General features: G+C 37.9%; 1 protein-coding gene across 1 annotated transcript; it reads right to left on the reverse strand.

Moving 5' to 3' along the window:
• Positions 1-1044: 1044 nt before the first annotated feature.
• On the reverse strand, positions 1045-8292 carry sall4 (spalt-like transcription factor 4). The gene is made up of 4 exons (XM_030137899.1): positions 8095-8292; positions 3516-5921; positions 3108-3412; positions 1045-2988 (listed from the first exon to the last, which is right to left on the reverse strand). Exons 1-4 carry the CDS (start codon positions 8159-8161, stop codon positions 2554-2556), a joined length of 3213 nt encoding a protein of 1070 aa, XP_029993759.1. The 5' UTR covers positions 8162-8292; the 3' UTR covers positions 1045-2553.
• Between the last annotated feature and the right edge of the window lie 12920 nt (positions 8293-21212).

The raw sequence follows: 21212 nt of genomic DNA on the forward strand, positions 1-21212 counted from the left end.
GGTCAGAAGAGTTATGTATGTTTATATGTGTATGAAGTCAGATAAATAAAAGTTTATCTTTAAATAAATATTTGAAGACATTAGAATGCTTAAAAGTCTATTATACTCCGTGATTTAGTGCTTAAATTACGTTTTCTTCACATAAAGACAAACTAATAATATAACACAGAATTCCACTGAATCCTAAACTCATGGTTATAAGAATTTAGAAAATTATAGTGATACCTACTTTCACTATCAGGACAAACTACTTACCTACAGCAGACAGGTACACTGTTTATAACTGAGTATAACTTCTGACAAAATTACTTGTGACACTGTAATCCAGAAAAGAATTATTTAAGTGTTGGTAAATGTAAAAGCTACATGTGGTTCATGTTGGATTGGTTATTGTAACAGTCTAAATATGCAAGTTTTTAATAATATAGCACAATGGTCCAGTATGAGCCCACCACACAGAAGAGCTGTCAAACAGACTCCCAAGACTTACCAAATTGTTAGATGTAAATCACATATGCATAAATTATTATTTTGCTGCAAGAATGTCTATGTACTGCATGTGCTGTCTCACTGAATGGCTGTTTCTGGTGATGGAATGACAATGCATAGTGTTGTATCATCAGAATTGTTCAGGAAAAGGCCAGTAGAGCTGACCCATATTAGAATTGAGGATGGACATGGTGAGCATGCTTCAGCTGTGGATGCAAATAACATTTCGTAGAAGATGCAAAAGGGAAAGGATTAATAGCTACTAGAGCATCAGCAAGACAGAGTAAAGTATTTCTATGTGGATCGCTTGAAGGTGAATTAATGTAAATTAGGGATTAAGTGCACGCGAGCCTGCCGGGGCTTGAGCTGGGGAATCAGTTCAGTGACTACTACAACTTTATCAAATGCATCCATGCTGTAGGGAGGGGTGTGCACAAGTTTTGTCTTAAAATGCAATACTGTTTAAGTTGGGGGAAAAAAAAAAAAAGCATTTAACAAAAACTGAAAAAGTGACCCTGATTTTATTTTTCAAAATCAGAAAACATTTACACGAAGAAAACATTTGAAAACCAAAAAAAGAAAAAAAAAAAACCATTTACATTGTAAACAGGCCAAACTGGCTCAACATTACTTGAATTGTACAGACACCTTGAAAGCAGTTTTGACATGGTTTGCTAAAGAAAGGCACAACTTGGCAAATGCATATTGGTAAGGAATGTACAGCAGGGGCCTACAAGCAATCTGACCATTCTGAGTTGTGTAAAGTGTCCAGTGATACATTCATTACTGTTCAACTCAGCAGGTTGAAAATGAAAAATCTATCGCTTACTCACGAATGTATCGAACATGTACAGAACATTGCATTGAGAGCAGAGGGCGTAAAAGACAACTATAATCTAAACGAGGTAGAACTAACCCCCTACACTCAAGCACTTCATGTATTATAAATAAATTAATGCTACAAAATGATAACCTAAGAAGGAAGTCTGACAATTACTATAACTGGTCTTTAAGTCAAACTAAATCCTTCAGGAGGAAAGTTTGGGGGGGGGGGGGGGGGTTGATTTGCCCTTTCCCTTGTTGAGCATTCAGAAGCGGTTATAATGAAATGATAAAATGTTACTAAAAACCTGGAATAAAGTGCAGGTGAGAATTTTAATCATACAATAGCCTTCAAAATTCACCTAACTAAACTGACTTAGTAGATTTTAAGTATAATATATGTAGGGGAGATTGACTTTTGTAAACTGAAAATATGAAGCACATGCAATGCTACACAATCCAACATACTAATATACTAATCTACCAGCCAATGTTAACTTTATGGCAGTATCAAAGAAACATACAGCAAAAAGTACAGTTAGGCACTTGGAAAAATGAAGTCACCAACTACTGTATCTTAGCACTGATCGACGAAATATGTAAGCCAGGTTTTTTCATCACTATTATACGAAACTATTGATTGAATGGTTGCACCTTGATTTAAGACACAAGATGCCGGAACAATCCAGTCTGATCAAAAGGCCGCTTCAAATCTAATCATGTTAATGACATTTACCACAACAAAACTGTACGATGTCATAAAATCTATGGCACACGACAGGAAGTAGTCACATATAGACACATGGTTAAATATACAATTGTTTCTCAGCAGTGACATTTTGTCCTTAAAAGTCTAGCCCTGAAACAACTTCTCTTGGGTCAAAATCCTTCTCAGTACCAGGGAGACAGTCTGAATTAAAGCAGTTTCAAGTAGGTTCTACATTCAAACTTTTGAATAGACAGTCAAACGAAAACAAAGTCAAAGAAAAAAATAAAAAATACCCGCATGTGTGAATATATATGTATATAAAATAAAATACAACTACAGTAGTTATACCATGGTAAACTAAAATAACACTTGAGAGATGTTTGGATCAGGGAGAGAGCTACTATGAATTTTGAAGAAAAAATTAAAACCAAACTGAGTTCAATTATACAAGATTTCTCAATGTTGATTGTACCTCATTTGTAAGGAGACATTCAAAAACAGTTAAGGTGATACACTGATGGGCAGGTAAAGGCCTAATTAACGGCAATTTTACCCTCCTCCATGAAATGTGGAAACTGTGCTTTTGGCACACTGTCAGAGCTGTTCTTTTCCATTTCAGCGATAGTGGCCGGCAAGCCAGAGTGGGATCCATCCATCTTCATCAGCCCTCCAGTGGATCCAATCAGAGGCCCACCAGCAGGGCTCCCAGGAAGTGGGATGCCACCACCCTGGATGACAGAAATTTCATTGGCCTTCATGGTGAGGCCGCTACTGAAGGCAGCAGCATACTGGTTCCACAGAGAAGGGTCAAAATTCAGTGGTGGAGCAGCCAGTTCTTTTGAGGGTGGCATCATTTCTGGCAACATTTTAGCCTCTGTGCTCATTGCCATCAGAGCCATGGGATTATCCAAGGACAGACGCTGGCCTCGGCGTGAAGAATTGTTCCACATGTGGGTACCGATATGCACCTAAAAAGTAAAAACAGTTACTGTTAATCCCTTCAAAATACTTAACTTCAAACACTGTAATAACACTTGAAACTGACTATAACTAGTCTTCATAAAAGTTAGATAACGGCTTCATTTACCTTTAGATTTCCCTTGGTGGTGAAAGCTCTGCCACAAATGTTGCAGGCAAATGGCTTCTCGCCTGTATGAGTTCGCTCGTGGATCTGCAGTGCGCTGGCAGATGAGAAGTTCTTGCCACAGACGTTACACACATGCTGCTTAGCTGATCGTCTCGGTGCAGTGGAGTTGGAGGATGGCATGGCTGTTCCCTGAGGCATATGGGAGCTGAACAATCCTTGAGACCCCAAAGGATTCTCTGGAGGAATCTTCATCTCCAGACTGGCTAGACTTGGAGGTATCCTCATGAAAGGCATGTTACTAGGACCTGGTGAATAAAAAGGGGCAAAAAAACAGGCAAAAGATTAGATTAGATTAGATATGAACTAGTATTCAATTTGACATGCTCAGAATATTTTGACTCTACTCACCATAGTCTCCATTTGTGAAAGGTTCTTCCTTAATTGCTTTAGGGGTAAAGTTACTGGAAGCTGTGAGGTCAAGGGCTCCACTTGACTCATTTCCATCTTGAGCACCACCATCAGAGTCTTGTTTCGAAGCACTGCTGGCAAACTCATCAGCAACAGACTCGGGAGACTTGCTGGTACCCATGCTGTTATTGTTTACTGGTGAAGATGAGTGGAATGATATAGCGGAGTCTGAAATGGCTGGGCTGCGACCATTCGGATATTCGTGCTCTCTAGGAGCTGGTGGGGATTCTTTAGAGGGTCCCTCACTCTCTGAAGCTGTGCTACTCTGGCGTTTCAGTGCAAGGGCAGAGGTGAGATTCTTCAAAACGTCTAGACTGGAAAATGCCGCAGGAGCTGTTTGTTTCTGCTCCTCTGAACCACTTGCAACTGGTTCGGAGGAATCATCCATCTTCTGGGGGTTCAGCTCTGGTTCTTGTTCCTCAATGCCTGCATCAAAACTGCTGGTATCCATAGACTTCTCATCAGGGAGACAGGACTCCATTGCTTCTGCTGCTTCAAACTGGTTTTCTGCCACTGGGGTGTTGGGGATCTGCCCACCCATGTGCATGCGGATGTGCTGCTGCAATACCACAGCATTTGTGAACTTCTTCTGGCAGATTGGACATGAGTGTTGCATTTTAAGAGGAGTGTTAGCCCTGTGCACTCCATAATGGGCTTTGAGGTTACCCTTAGTGGAGAAAGCACGGCCACAGATTTTGCACTTGTAAGGCCTCTCACCAGTGTGTGTACGGTAATGCATTTTGAGTGAGCTCTGGCAGCTGAGCACCCTATGGCAAATCACACACTCATTGGGGTCATTGGTTCTCTTTTCCAGGCCATCCACCATCTGCTGAAGTTTGGCTGTTCCAGAGCTTTGTTCTCCAGAGAGGCTATTACCATTCATATGCTGCAGTGCTCCAAGGAGATCCTTTGAATCTTTCTGATTTGGATCCAGTGGAGAGCTTTCACTTGTTGATGTGGACGGTCTCTGGGAAAATGGGTCACCTCCAAAGCCATCAAATGTTGTCTTGAATCCAGGTATAGATGATGGGTGGAATCCAGCAGATGGGTGTCCAAGCATAGGTTTAATGTCAGTCATATTTGATTCATCCATAGGCACAGACATGCCAAAGGGAATGCCACTACTGGTAGGAATATTGTCAAGATGCTCTGGCACAGGATGAGGGTTCATGGTGATATTGGGATACTTGTCTTTATGCCTTTGGAAATGTACTTTAAGGTTGCCTTTGGTTGTGAAGCGATTCCCACAGATATTACATTTATAGGGCCTCTCTCCAGTGTGAGAACGTAAATGTATCTGGAGAGCGCTGTCATTGCCAAAGGTCTTTCCACAGTATTTGCACTTGTGCTTGTATAATGAATCCCCACTTTTGGATTCTGGTGGGAGGGGGAGCATTTTGGTCTTTCCTTTTTTAGAGGAATCATTTCCTGCTTGGATACTATTAAAGGTGCTAGGGAAACCCATGGCTCCAGGTGACTGGGGCAGTAGTGCTGGTAAACGGCTGGCCAAATCCGGAATGCCCTTCAGAAGGTCTGTTTTTGTGGCCACGGTTCCCAGTCCTCCAGTTATAGAGGTACCAGTGGGCAGAGGTAGTTTACCTTGCTTCATTGCCTCCACAGAAAGGCTCTGATTGCCTGTTCTTTTTCCAATAAGGGCTGCTGCAGCAGAGAGCTGTTGAGAGAGATGTGCACCAAGGGCTTTCAGTGGATCTACTGATGCTCCTAAGGATGACTGGAGACTCTGTGGAGTCATCATGGCTACTTGGATTCTGATCTGTTCAGTGAGCTGGATTTGTTGTAGCTGCTGTTGCTGGAGACACACCAACTGTTCTAGGATCATTGGGATGGCCTGGAGAGCTTCCTGTGATGCAGTCAGAGAGGTGTTATTTGATAGATGTTGAGAGACGGCCACTTTAGTGTCAGCCATGGTTTCAAGGGTGACATTTGAGTCTTGTGGTGAGGTGGTGAAATTCATCTCTGCAACGGTAGATATATCTGGCTGGTCTTGCTGTCCTGCATCCTCTGCATTAATACTGGTCTCTTCTTCTGTTCTTTCCAGCTGGTCTGTGTTGATGTTGGATAGGGAATGACTACTGGACTGGCCATCATCATGGTCACTGTTAAGGCCTTCAGGAGATCCATGAGAAAATTCCTCAGGCACATCATTGCCATCTCCATCTTTCATAATCACTACTTGCTGACTTTTAGTGCAATTTTTCTCATGTGCAATAAATTCTGCTTCGTCAAAGAATTCAGCACAACACTTGGTGCAGACTCTGGTCTCGTCCATTCTGAATCGCTTCATTTCATTTACACATTCCTCAGCTTGATCACCCCCAACAGTCCCTAAAAAGTAAAGAAGAAAAAAAAAATAGAGAAGAAAGAAAGACAAGTTGAAAATTAATATACAGAATCTTGATATCTGAGCAAAACAATATAAAACAATACAATATTTAAAGATGCAAAATAGTGATATTTTGAGGCCTAATTTTATTGGTATTCTATTGTTTAGAATAATGAAACTGTTGTGTTAGATAATCTTGTAAGGTCCATTACATGCATTCTTTTCCTGTAATTCACTGCACTGACTTTAACTTTGCTTTTTGTCCATAAGGCCAGCAGAGGGCAACCATTTACCTTTAATAATACCTAGAACAATGTCCAGGAAGACAAAAGACCCAAAGGCAACAGATTACAATGTTTGTAAAATAACTTGCCCAACAATAAACTCAAAATGACACTTTTTAGTGCCTATTTGAAGTGGCGTTTTGTGGGGCCAGATGCATCCCAATATTTATATTCAGGCGCAAGTTCCTGCAATAAACACTTTACATAAAACTGGATGCCCCAGATGGTGTGAAATAAAGTTTCTGGTGAGAAACATAGACTGGAGAAAACAATAGAGTGGTAATTTCTTGTATAACAGCATTCAAAGTATTTTCTCAAAGTGTGAAAGCCTGATAGGTGCTCCAAATGTGCATTTTAATTTGTCTTCCAACCAAGAAGCCATTTCACAACTTGGTCTATTGTCATATGCTAATGACTTAAAGAAAAGGAACAGACCACCTGTTTGCATTTGCCTGAGGAAACTGTTAGACTTGTTAATTGCTCACCAGGAGGTATTGAAGAGGTGTCATAAGTTTCATTCATCCATGAGAAACTATAAAAATAGTTGCATAATCAGAAAGACACTTTTCTGTGGTTTCAAGTAAATGAGTTCTTTTTGTTTAAGTAGACAATTAACTTCAATCTGAACAGTAAAAAATATCACCCCTTACTCATTTTTAGACCTCAGAACAAAATCAGCTTATCACTGAGTAAGTAATATGGGTCGGCAACGCATTACTTTGCCACTTGACGGCGCATGACCTGATCACCTTTAGTGGGGTACATGACACGAGGTCAGACTAAACATTCAATTCCTGGGTATAAGAATGTTATCCATCAAATGCAAATGTTCTGACTGAAATCAGAAAGTGTACTTGGTGTAAAAACATCACATTACTAATTTTTGTCATTGTAAAAGGTGAGGTCGACGGCTGCACTATGGCAACACCAAAACGCACCCCCACCCAGTCTCCACAAAAAGGCCACTGCTCCATCCCCCACCTCTCCACATATGTACGAAAGGAAACAGTCATGCATTAAACTGGGGGATTTATTGCCTTTAGGTCAGCTTACTCCAGACTCACATTTCATACAGTTTTCGGATAACCTTTGTTTTAAACTTCCAATGGGTGCAACTTGAAAACAATTTCTATCAACATGAACTACCAAAAACACATGCAAGTACAGTAAAAAAGTAAACTAGTGCAACCTAAAAGTAATATTGATAACGCGACAACCCAAATGTTACAATTCCTTCATTCATATCGACTCTGAGTGTTTGTTTTAGTTGATGCGTAATTGTACAAATTTGGAAAATCTATGAATGAAAACTTTATAAAAAATGTGCCTTTTGGCCACGCAGTTTCTTACAAAGTTCACAATGCACTAACATGAGGGGAAAAAAGGACGAAAATAAATAAAGAAAAGTTTCAGTGTAATCAAAATAAAGTTCAAAGAGACTTTGCGATCCTTGATATTGCGCGCATCAGCCGTGCGTAAAAAGGTTTATAAGTGGAATTTGCAACAGTTGAAAAGGTCAAAATCACCACAACTGTTACGTTTTTAACGGAAAACAGTCTAAAATGTTACAGGTAAAACGCAAAATGTGGTATTTACAGAGTGGGGTCTTCATTTGGACTAAAGTAATTCGGAGCTGAACACCTGTACTTTATTACAAAATAATTATTTCGGATTTAGTGTGAGCACCGGAGCGGAGTTTAAAACCTGGTCAATCCAAAGGAACAGTAACAGGTCAAAGTGCGAGGGGAGCAATGTGAAGTCAAACCCAAACTTTTGCGGATAAATGTCGGTAGTTTTTCGCATGGCATGGCGAAGCTCCAGGTTACATTTTCTGCCTAGCTCGCACTCTTTGAACTTTTTTTTTTCTTTTTTTCTGTGTGCGTAAACTTACCATTTTCTGCCGATCCAGGCTCGTCGGAGTTGATGTGCTGCGGTTTGGCTTGCTTGCGCCTCGACATGGTGCAACCATCAGGAGCGAAGACTTCCAAACAAATTTTCCTCCTCTTCTTCCACAAATTCTTCAGCTCGGAAAATTAGCTCCTCAAGTAGAAATGCGCATGTCAGCGTAATTATTATTATCAATAATGCATTGCGATTTATCACGGTCCTCTGACAGCTGATTGGCTCCAGTCCAAGTGCTCACACATTATTCAAATGCGCTCCCTATTGATGAGAGGAGCGCAGCGCCGGGAGGGGGCGGGAGGAGGCCTGCGAGTGGATGGACCGCAGGATGGAGGCAGGGTCAATAACACCCAACTTTTCCTTGTTCATGAAAAAAAAAAAAAAAAAAACTTAAAAAAAAAACACACGTAGACATTGTCACCGAAGCACACACAGAAACCCAAGTAACTTCGTATTGTCCCCTACAATTTAAAACAACTGATTAATAATGCTTATATTGTCTCATACTCAATTCTGACTTCTTTTACGCATTACTTTTTGGTAGATATTCATTCAACGCATTTCAGGAAGCTTAATATTATATTTGACATCTTTTTTCTCTTTTTAATCTGATTTACTCCTGCAAGTTCAAGGGAAATCATAATTATATTTCCCCCTATATATTTTAGATATTTTGCTCACATTGTGTAGATTTACTCTTTTTAATGACATTAATCATCACTTTTAATGTCAAATCTTCACAAGTAAGCACTTTATGTGGCCCATACAGAAAGCACATAAATATTCATAGATAAAGAATTTTTAAAAAATGGAATTATAGCCTAAAATAATATTTGACTGGTTAGAAATACCACTATGGATGGAGGCAGGGTCAATAACACCCAACTTTTCCTTGTTCATGAAAAAAACAAAACAAAACACGTAGACATTGTCACCGAAGCACACACAGAAACCCAAGTAACTTCATATTGTCCCCTACAATTTAAAACAACTGATTAACAATGCTTATATTGTCTCATACTCAATTCTGACTTCTTTTACGCATTACTTTTTGGTAGATATTCATTCTACGCATTCCAGGAAGCTTAATATTATATTTGACATCTTTTTTCTCTTTTTAATCTGATTTACTCCTGCAAGTTCAAGGGAAATCATAATTATATTTCCCCCTATATATTTTAGATATTTTGCTCACATTGTGTAGATTTACTCTTTTTAATGACATTAATCATCACTTTTAATGTCAAATCTTTACAAGTAAGCACTTCATGTGGCCCATACAGAAAGCACATAAATATTCATAGATAAAGAATTTTAAAAAATGGAATTATAGCCTAAAATAATATTTGACTGGTTAGAAATACCACTATGGATGGAGGCAGGGTCAATAACACCCAACTTTTCCTTGTTCATGAAAAAAAAAACAACTAAAAAACCACACTTAGACATTGTCACCGAAACACACACAGAAACCCAAGTAACTTCTTATTGTCCCCTATAATTTAAAACAACTGATTAATAATGCTTATATTGTCTCATACTCAATTCTGACTTCTTTTACGTATTACTTTTTGGTAGATATTCATTCTACGTGTTCCAGAAAGCTTAATATTATATTTAACATCTTTTTCCTTTTTTTAATCTGATTATGCTCCTGCAAGTAAATGTGATGCATCTGTTTTAAGGGAAATCATAAACATATTTCCCCCTATATATTTTAGATATTTTGCTCACATTGTGTAGATTTACTCTTTTTAATGACATCAATCATCAGTTTTTATATCAAATCATCACAAGTAAGCACTTTATGTGGCCCATACAGAAAGCACATAAATATTTATAGATAAGGAATAAAAAACAAAACAAAACTGGAATTATAGCCTAAAACAATATTTGACTGTCGAAATCCCGCTTCCTAAAAGTTTGTGTCTCTGTCCAAAAGGCAGCATTTAGTATAAGCAGGGATTACTTTGTGTTTTATGTGGAGTGGACCATTAAATCCTTATTTAAAAAAAAAAAAAAAAAGTCAGTTTTAAATTATTTCATCTAAACTTTAAAGCTGACACAATGATCAGTGCACCAGATGATGTCTTTACTTGTGCGTTATGATCCGTTTTTGGTTCAACTCTCATATAATAATGAGACTAAACAGTGATTTGAAGACATGATTTTATGGAAATGATTGGTATTTTACATCTCAATGGACAAATTACAGATTGTGATAGAAAGTTACCCCAGTCATATGTTGATTCTTTTTCACATTCACATTCAACAAGCAGACTCTGAAACATTATAGGGAATAAAAAACACAATGAAGAGATTTCATACATATAACATAGCATTAATGCTCACGTGTAACACATATTTATAAACTGACATGTCTGGTGCCTATTTTTTATTTTTTAATGTGCTTTAGTCAGATCGAACAAAATGCATTATTAAATAATTAATACTTGCATTTATGATCCGGTATATATCTACTTATAAAATCGTATCCTGACAGATTCAGTGACAACTCATGTGAAACTTCAAATGATTTCTAAGACAGTAATATGGAGGGGATCTCAGTTAGAATATTAGTAGCATTTCCATATAAAACAAGCATTGCTTGCTATTTTTACATTCACTAATGGGCACAGGGATTTATTTTTGGAATGTCACATACCAAAGACATACATATGCTGCTGTAGATTCTGGAGGGGTCAGATAGGTTCAGAGTTAGTGACTGAAAAATGTGCTTTATAAAGATGCAATGTTTTTTTAAGATATATTTCAGTAGATGCTATAAAGTAGCAAGAATCAGAATTGGGAATAAATGTTGCAAGATACGGTTTTCAACAACGCAATAAAGACTGATATCTTTACATATAGTCAGTAAACAGGGAAAATAAGTGGAATTAATAGCAAACAAATAAGATACTGGCACTATGCAGTCACGGAAAAAATTGTTAGACCATCAAAAGTCATCAAAAACAATGGTTATACAATCAAGTACTAACTCCTGTGTGTATCATGTGACTAAAACAGAAAAGAAAAGAAACATGGAATGCCTAAAAGCACTGTTTTTGTCAGTACAATGCCATAGATATTGATATAAGAACTTAAGTAATTTTGGTTATTATCAAGAAAACCATGAAAAATGGCCAGATATCAGCTCTTAAATTAAACTCTTATGAACTAGTTTTGTTGTTATCATTATATTTGTCCAAACAAATGTACCTTAAGTTGTACCAGGCATTAAAATGAACAAGAAATGGAAGAAAACAAGGGTGGTCTAATAATTTTGTCCGTGACTTTAGGTAGGGGTGAAAATAGGAGTAACAAAAAAAGAGTAATGAATGTAATGTCATGATAATCTGGAAATATTTCAAGGTTTCAGAGACTAAACAATATGAGGACATAATGTAGGAATTCATGAAATAGATATGAGAAGCAGGAGACACCGGATTAGTCATTTTTCTTGTGGTAACTGTGATAGACATTTATCATTTTGATTTTTCTAAAAGTAGGCAGTGCATTAACTAGTACAAAATACAACATCAATCACAAAATGAATAATATGACGGTACACAAGTGCAAAAATGAAAAATGACGCTCCTTTCCTCTGGCCTTTCTCATCAGCTTTACTCTAAAATGTTTCAGCATGTGTTATATAATGCACACAGCTGATAACTACAAGACAAAGACGAGCCAGTATATTCAGATAAACAAATGCCCTTTACGGGACTGGCTGAAGGTGAAAAAGAGGGGAGTGCTGTCTAGACGGTTTATTGCCCCAATAAGAAACTATGCTTGAATACGCTGTTTCTTCCACATTCAATCTAAACAACTCAAACTGTGCACAGCCATAAAACTGCTCTTGTGGGAACCAAAGGGATATCACTTATAACCGACCCCCTTTTTGAAAATGAAAGAATAAAACATATACAGTAAATCTATAATAATAATAATAAAAAAAACAAAAAAACAAGCATAAACACTTATGAAAGTAGAATCAGAGGAGAAAAAGAGGTAGTTGCTAGGGGGGAAAAAATCAATTAACCTATGCTGTGGTGAATATAGTATAACATACAGTTTCTTGGCATTTTCCTCACTTTTTGTTAAAGCGATAATTATTAACTGTTTGGATCTATTGTATTTATTTTGTACAGGCCAATGTCAGTTATGTTGTGAGGAAAAAGAAATAAAAAGTGGTACAATGCAGTAAGCGCAGAGAGCAAACATAATACTGTGTCCTTCACCGGGTCATGGATGTCACAATTGTGGATCTTCATGGGTCACACCTCATAAATGAAGTGTGGCTTGAAAACAGCTTCACAACAGTTACTGTGTAGTTTGTATTTTCTATATCCTGTCCTTTTTCTGATTTTCTTCCTGAGTTTACAGTTTACACTGAGGAAGTTAAATGGTTCACTCAGTGTAAGAGAGATGTGAACCTAGTCATAAACGTACTCAGAAATTGCTTTAGGGTGACCTTGTAGCAGACAAACAATAACAGCCTTGCTAACACTTGTAGAGGAATTGTGCATTCAACATGTGTTTTTTAGTACATAGTAAAAGATGAAAAGCACAGACCTGCCTGGAACTGATGAGAAAATTCACGTCATTGTGATAATTGTTAGTGTTTTTAGGATTAGCTTCTTCTTTTGTCAGGTCAGATATCTCGATTTCATTACAAAGATAGTTAAATCTTCTATCTTATGAGCTCTCACAATTACACTTTATGGATGACGTTACAAATCCTACTGAAAAAAACACAGTAAAAGATACCCAGCACGTTGTCAGATTACAATTTCAGATGCCACTTCGACTCTTATAGGCCTTTAATGGTTGACCAGTTTCTTGTTTAGGATTGCTTTTGAGTCCATTTCCTAGATCCTGTTTTATTATTTTATACTCTGTTGGTTTTCTTCAGGTGCCCCTTAAAACATTTCCTCCCTTGTAGTCATAAATAACACCATTAAACCCTCACAAAGGACAATGGGAAAAGGGTTTTTTTTCATGCAAGACTTGATTCCCATGAAAAGGGTAAGTAATGCTGAGTATAGACGAGCACGAATGAAAACAGTTCAGGTGACCTTTTGTGTTACTCTCACTAGCCAGATCCTGTGTTTTTTTCCAGTCGTGTCACATCATAAACTTCACTCATAGGGAATCAATGCACATTTTTTTTCCTGTGAGGGCACAGTTGGGACTATACAGTAATTTTCCCCTCCATCCTTTGTTTCCTGTGATCATACAATCATCTAAAGGTGGCATTATCTAGCATATACAAGAATAGAGGCTTGCAGCAATTACTATAGTGTATACTGTTTTCATTATTGATCTGCAAACACCCTTTCAAATGTGCTCCTTTTCATGAACACATGTATTTAGTCCTTTTGTTTGGTAACATCAGCCTAGAATAAAGACTGAGGGCAGTGAGGTGAAATGTGTTGGATGTTTGTCTGCTGTACCAATATTGTTTTTCCCCATTGAATGTTGCTCTTTTGACAAGGATTATACATATGAGTCATTGTCAAACATAAGCACTGGGCACCAAGCCATATGAGGAAAATTCTTGATTAAATATTAATATGTTACTTGTAAATTGAATCTGGCAAATACATAAAGTTTGATTAAATAGAATCATTTGCATGTTAAGAGTCGAACTGGAAATGGTTGCAACACCTGGTTGAAACAGGAAGTATAAATGGCTCTGCCTTTAAACCAAAGACATGTCTCTAAAGATAACAAGATAACTACTCATTTGTCTCACACCACTGAGAGGTTGGGGGCTGGGAGGGAAGGAAATTATGTGCCACAGCATTCCACAAACAACTTGCGCTCCGGTCATGATTTTTTTTTTTTTTTTAATTCAGTTTAATAACTCTTTTCTTAACATTTTACCCTGAAATACTTGCTAATATCTTCTCTTGGGTGATATCTTGACTAAAGACAGCCCCCAGATTTATTAGTTTTATTGTTGCAGTTAATAGTGATATTAACAGTCTAATATCCTGCTAAGGCCTGGGTGTGTGGTGTGTGTCTCTGGTGCAGGGGCTGGCGGGTGAGGGGAGAGATCAGTGGTCCACACATGGCTGTAATTTAATGGAGAATTGCCCTGTGTGGTTCCTGTGCAGAGGTAAACACAGCAATAGTCAGGCTTTTGTTATTGCATGACTATGACAACTGCCTCCATCAATAAACAATGGAGTGTTAAGGGGACAAGGACTCACTGTATTAAGAAACCCCACTGTGTCCACTTCTCACTATCACTACTAATCGGCCACACATTGAAACAGCATATGAATAGATTGGGTAATAATAAGCTTGGTGAGTTGAAGTGACACACCAGAGAGAAATTCACCCCCGACGGCAAATTTGAGATGCTTTTAGACTATGTTTTAATTTTAGTGATCAATGCATGTAAAGGAGCCGGAGTTATGCGGTTGGAGAATCTGTGACACAATAAACAAAGAGATAGAGAGAGCTCAGCAGTCACCATCAAGCTGTGAGTCAACAGGGGGCCAATCCTTCAAATCTGAGATGCAATCTGGGCCGGGGTCATAAACATTTACAGGGTGGGAAGTGCTGAGCAGAGGGGCTGCAGGATATCGGTCCTCTTGCAGTTGTAATTAGCTTATGAGAGCACACTAGTCATAGCTGCCAACTCATGGTTAGGTATTTTCTATTATTAAGTTGCTCTGTGAATTGAAAAACTAGTGAATTAAGACAGTAAATTAATAGAAAAAAAGTCCTTAAATGTGCTTTTTTGAAGTTACAGGTTCTTGGTTCTTAAAACAAATGTGAGCGGGTGAGTGAGCAGGGCACGTTTTAGGCTTATTCACTCTAGCGGATTAAGTTTGGTGCCGAGTGCCGCCAGATGGTAAAGTGTCCAGAGTATAGTATGGGGTTGATGAAACATTGATGACTGTAACACACCCATGTTAATATGATCTCAGGCTGACACACCCGTGAACATATGCACACATTAACAGCTTCTTTATTTGCAAAAAAAAAAGCCAAAAAAAAGTGTATTGGTTTATCACACTGGGTCACTGACATAAAGAAATGAAGTCAAAAGTGCTGGATGGGTATAGTTTTGAAGATACAGTATCAGGTCAAATTGTTTCACAAAGGGAGTTTTTATCTCTAAGCTATCAGTTCTTCTTCAAATGACTGTCTGTACATTAGAATTGACTTTTCAGATTCCTTAAGATTTGTCAAGTCTGCTATAGAAATATACAAATAAATGATATATATGTATTGACACATCTTCATAATTTTGAAAACATTAGCCAACCAGTACTTTCATCATTCATTTTGCCTTTCATCTTATCAAAGTATATAACAGTTAACACATTTTATTGTTGAAGCAAAAAAAAACCTGTAAATCAGTGTTATATTCAAGTCAGATTTGTTTTACAGCGAATCACTGACATTAAAAGTTTTGACCCACTGACAAAAAGCAGCAAAAGTTATCAGGACAATGTACAAACACCATACAATAATGACTAAAAAAAAATAATAGAAAGGGAAAAAAAATCCTTCCTCCATTTTAAACATTAACATAAAACTGTTGATGGACACATATTAAAATGCAGTTTTAAAAAGGCTGTAAAGTAAAAACACAATAAACAACTGTCAAAGAGGCTCTTGGGTGGTAAAGGGTAAAAACTGCCCTGACTACAAAAGAAACACACAGTATAAAGCACTTGACAGTGAATGTGCTCATTCTCCACCGAGGCTCAAAGACCATAAGACACCTGGTGGGTTTTCAAGCTCTTCAATGTAGGTTTACAGTGGTCATTGACAAAGACAGCCGCGGACCTCAGAGGTATTGACTGCCTTCTGTGACCACTGAAAAGAACACTTAATCCCCCACAGCCTCTGCCTACTGTATTCACTGAAAGGCATTTAAAATCTGTTCAAATTTCTCGTTACAAGGGTTAAATATCATGCAATTATTGTTTTTTGTGCGGCTGAAATCAAAATATTGTATCTGAATCTCATCATAAAATGCTTTGTAAAATAAATTCAATATGTAAGTTTTTCTTTTGTTGAAACAAAACAAAACAGATATTTTATTCACAGGTTATTTGGCTTAATGCCATGTCAATAAGTTTAAAGAATCAGGGCTCATACAGGCATGAGTGCTGCACACGGACATGGATAAGAGTGTATTATGGTTGTTATAGCAACCACAGAAGTGGCTTCTATGCTGAACAATGGTCAGATGGGCCTTGGGGAGGCCCAGTCGCAGCCCCCCCTCCACATACACATCTGCTGTCCCCACATTCAGACTTATGGGATGTTCTGCTGATTATTTTCTGTCCTGCTTCCCCCTTTCAAAACTGACAGGCTGAGAAAATGAGAATGAAATTAAGAATTCTGCCAACATCTGTCCAGGAACTGTGATTCAGTAAGCTGTGGTAGCAGAGTTTAGATAGGAAGTGAAGGAAACAAAAAGAGACATAAGAGGGGCCATTGAAGTTATTCAGCTCAGTGGCATAAAGAGTGTGTGACAAAAGTTCTTATGTGCACTCCAGAATTTATAAAAGCAAATAATCTCAGATGGAAAGCCGTAACCACTAGTCGGCACATAGCAACCAGAAAAGTATGCAAATGTAGAATAAGTCATGCATACTCACAGGAAATTGAACTTATTGTTGAATAAGTATGTATTTGATCATTAAGGGCAACAAGTCTAGAGTTTCTGTATTAAAAAGATGATAGAACTAAGAATGCTTCACGTTCCTCTCTTAAGAAAAACACAAAAGTGTGGGTGGCTGTGCATAGGAGAGGGTGGTTTACTTTACGGGAGGCAAAACTGTAAATCACAAGCCAGACAAAAAGGAGAGAACCATATATCGCCTTTGTGCTTCCAATCCTCATGGACAGCAGCCATGACAGAACTGGACTGAAGCCACCTGCTTTTCTGCAAAGCCACTATGCAACACTCAGTAACAAACACTGACCACTGCTGCTTTTCTATGTGATCAGTGAGGTGTATAAATGGTTACATCCCTCATGTTAAATCAAGAAATCTTTAATTTAAAATGAGATTTTTTTTTGTATTTTAGGCCAACATATGTGAAGGAAAATCTTAATGTCCTATAAATTCACACCAAATTAAAATATATATATATATATATATATATATATATATATATACATATATATATATATATATGTATGTATATATATATGTATATATAAAAATTGTATAAAATGACAGTTTAGATTTATAGAACGATCACAAATAGAAATGATGACGGCCCATGTTGTTATTTTCATTGCGCAAACTTGTGGTACTTGTAATCCTTGCACTGTTCTATTCAATAAGCTCTTTCCTCTCAGGTATGCATTTGCTAAGTATTGTACTCTCACACACACACACACACACACACACACACACACACACACACACACACACACACACACACACACACACACACACACACAGAGGCAAACAAAAACCTGAGGTAGCCCAGAGTTTTCCTAATAGTTTCCTTAGTTGTGACTTGCTGATGCATTTATATGCAAGAAAGGAAAGAAAGAAAGGCTTCTGTTCAAGGATGTATCCAAACCCCCACATCCATATTGATTAAACAAATTTGCCACAAATCATTTTACAAATGCCCAGTGGGGGGCTATAGAAGTTGGTGGAAATACCCCATTCATGCTCTGTCCTCCCCCACAGGGCTGAAGCCTCGACTCTTGGCACGTTTAAGCGTGCTGACAGCCTCTGATCCTCTGGCCATCTGCAGGGTGGGCTGGCCAGCGCTGAGGGGGCTTTGTGTTGGAAACTTTTAAGAGATTTAACTGTGAAACAAGAAAAAAAAATCCAAAGGTGATGGATACCCCTCATATTTTTTGGTTCTAGCTCATTTGCAAGAAACACAAATCAAACTGTGAAGTTTACTCAACAGGTGCTAAAGGGAGTAAAATGAGCAGAGAGAAACGTATTACTGACATTATAAACTGGAACCATACTGATATGAGCTTTATGATTCATCGACTTGTTTCCATTTTAGCAGATTTTCACAATAGACTTAGGCCGACAAGTGACTTTTGCTGCAGTACATAACAGATGCCTGGCGTGCGTTTCTAGTGGCTCATACAAATTTGGGTCAGAATGAGCTCCGCCTCCATCACCAAGCCTCTCTTTGTGAATGAAAATGGGTGGAGACAGCTACCCTGAGTGTAAGTGCATGTGTGTGAGGGAGGATTTTTTTTGTGTGTGTGCTTGTGCTTGTGTATGTCCATGTGTGTGGTGGAAAATAAACAGGCAGGTTGTACTGTGTGTTGTAATGGTAGGTATGACAACATTCTCTAATAATCAAGTTTTGGGATTCAAGATTTGCAATTCAGATTAAGTCTGTTTTAAAAAGAACTGTCAGACTTTGTAGATTTGATTAAACACAAATGCATATTTCAGAATTTACTGCATGATGTTATTAATTAAACAAAAATTAAGCTGCATGTTTTGCAGGATACATTTTAAAAGCGCAAAAAGATAGAGTAAATATGATCAAACTAAATCATTACTGGTTCTTATAGTGTTGAAATTTGCCAGTTTCAGATGTAATAAATAATGCTTCACCATGATACATTCACTAAATAATAATGTTGAAGTAAGCTGCATTATGTTCTACTTTTAGGTCTGTGTATGGGTTCGTCCCTCCCCTTCTCCTAACCTCAAACACATGGTCAGCTCTTATTATTTTAACTGCTTCCAGTGACTTCAGATCTCCTCGACCTCTGAGTGCAATCAAGGGAAGGAATGGCCACATTAAAACAACCAGGCCCACAACAGCTTAGGTTACCCTAGATACGAGGGGTGGAGAAAACAAGTCAGACAATACTGAAAAAACCACAAATGTTAATCGGCAATGGATCAGTTTTTAATTTTCTTTTAAATCAGAAAACAGTTTTATGAGGTAAAATTGTGATTATTATAAGGATATTTTCATTTACAAGGTATATTCATCTTGAGATGTGAATAAATATTCCTTTGGATATTGCAACTCTTTGTATATTTACTGTGAATGTGATGTTAAGCTTGACCTCCTGTGTATCCCATTTCTTATAATGTGGAGAACATGTCTGGAAATTGTCTTGTTGCTGCTCATACAGAAGTCAAAAGCTGTATGACGAGTGGGCTCAGAGGGAGCAGCTGAGAACAACAAACAGGTAATGCTTACAGCAGCTGTGTGAGTATGTATTAGATCGTAGCTTCCTCCTGCTGAGTGGGGTTTTTAAGACTGTTACAAAACACATGATTAGATACGAAGACCTTCAAACAAAGCTAGATTCACATAAACCACATACACTGGATTATATGGATATCAAAACATGCCTCATTCATACTCCTGATGTAACATTTATTAGGATCTTGAATCTATTCCTGTATAGCTGGTCTTATAGGCTGCCCCTAAATGCTTCCCCAGAAACCTAATCCAACAAAACAGCCCATCGCTCATAAAGACGCCACATGAGTGATGTGAGCAGAGCGAGTTATAGTGACCTTGGGACACACAACTCTTCCCTTTCCCAAACACACAAATTCCACTGATTTGCGCCCATCTGTGATCTCAACCAACTGTCACATCAGTTTCGGGGTGGCATTTATAAAAATCTTTTCATACACTGGTTTTGCATTACCTGTAAAAGTGGCAGTTTGTTTGAAAACAGAAGAGTAGCGGCTTTACATAACCACACCGCCTACATTTCGATCCACTGTCTGATTACTGCTATTGACACGGAGCAGCTTTTGAATTGCAAAGACATTAAATCAATATCTTTTCTTGATACTGTTAGTGTTGGCGGGGGTATAAAAGTCTACATCAATAGTAAACTTGTGATAATAGAAACACAACCTAGAGCTTCTTTAAAAATAATGGGTCCTCTGTGCTAAGTAGCTTGCATTTATAACATACTGTAAAATCCATAGTTGTGTCTGAGATAAATTTACAAAAGCAGAGACTGAAAGAAGATCAATCGGTTTGATGAAACGACCTCTAAGCCTGGAAAATTAAGGAAAATTAGGATAAATGCATACTCTTTGTGATAGAAACAAATGATTTTGCTTGAATAAAATCAACAAATGACTATAATTCGAAAGTTTTGCACTTTGGGATGCGCACACGCCCCTTTATGTACCCACAACTTTTTTTTTTTTTTTGACCCACCTAGTTGGAAGTTACAGAGGCTTCATCCTCTACACAATGAGATAAATATACTACTCCACTCTTGCCTGCAGATTTTTCTCATAAAAATCCCTTTGATAGTTTAGCCATCTGGCCGGAGCCGAAAAAAGTCCTCATAAAAGAGGCCCAAATAAGGTCAGGGGTCACTCCCTCCCTAGGTCAGGGGCCCTGGAAGGTTGTTATAGTGGACTTTACTAAAGTTGTCAGCTCAGATCCCCTTGACAAATTAAAGCACATTCTTCTCTTTTTAACAAGTATTCCGTTACAGTCAGTAAAGGAAATGTTGTTCATACTTAGTTTCATTATGGGGAGGGCAGGGTAAAATGGAGGAGAGAGGTAAGTTGCACATGGAATATGAACTCACCTTAGTGAAATCAGACAAAAGGAAAAACACATAAAAAATTAAAAGAATTCTTTTGCCAGAAGTAGCTTGATTATACTGTAAACAGAAGCCATATACAAAGCACAGAGCTGCATCAATGTACAATTCCAAAAGTCCTTTTTATGTTCAACCTCTTCGTTTTTACCATTATCATTACCCCTGTGTAGATGAGTAAGAGGCCTTTACTCAACACATAGTACATTAAAGGTTCAATGACAACCTGTCATTAACCCTGACCTGTCTGTGTCTCCGTCCGAATGTCCAGAGGATGAAAGGCTTGGGTTGGACTTATCACACAGACACATTTAGCCGGCTGCTGTCTGTGTCAGCGAATTGACGCTGCCTGCTAACACGACACAGACACTGGGAACTTTGGAATGAGACTGGGATGAACATCTTTTTCAGTAAAATATGAGATACTGTCATGTTTTTGGAACTATTAAAGTGTGATTTCTTATGGCCCAAGTATTAAGTGAGAAAAAAAATGTTATTGGAGAAAAAGAATGAGCAAAGCTACATCTGTCTTTATAC

The sequence above is a fragment of the Sphaeramia orbicularis genome, chromosome 7 (assembly GCF_902148855.1).
Source record: "Sphaeramia orbicularis chromosome 7, fSphaOr1.1, whole genome shotgun sequence".
In the NCBI taxonomy this organism is placed as follows: Eukaryota; Metazoa; Chordata; class Actinopteri; order Kurtiformes; family Apogonidae; genus Sphaeramia; species Sphaeramia orbicularis.

Bases quoted from the DNA above. Each gene is read 5' to 3' on its own strand.
- sall4 (XM_030137899.1), bottom strand. From the start codon at position 8,161: ATGTCGAGGCGCAAGCAAGCCAAACCGCAGCACATCAACTCCGACGAG. The intron at 3,413-3,515 runs GTGAGTAGAGTC...TTTATTCACCAG, and splicing joins TTTCACAAATGGAGACTATG to GTCCTAGTAACATGCCTTTC. The intron at 2,989-3,107 runs GTAAATGAAGCC...TTTACTTTTTAG, and splicing joins CCACCAAGGGAAATCTAAAG to GTGCATATCGGTACCCACAT.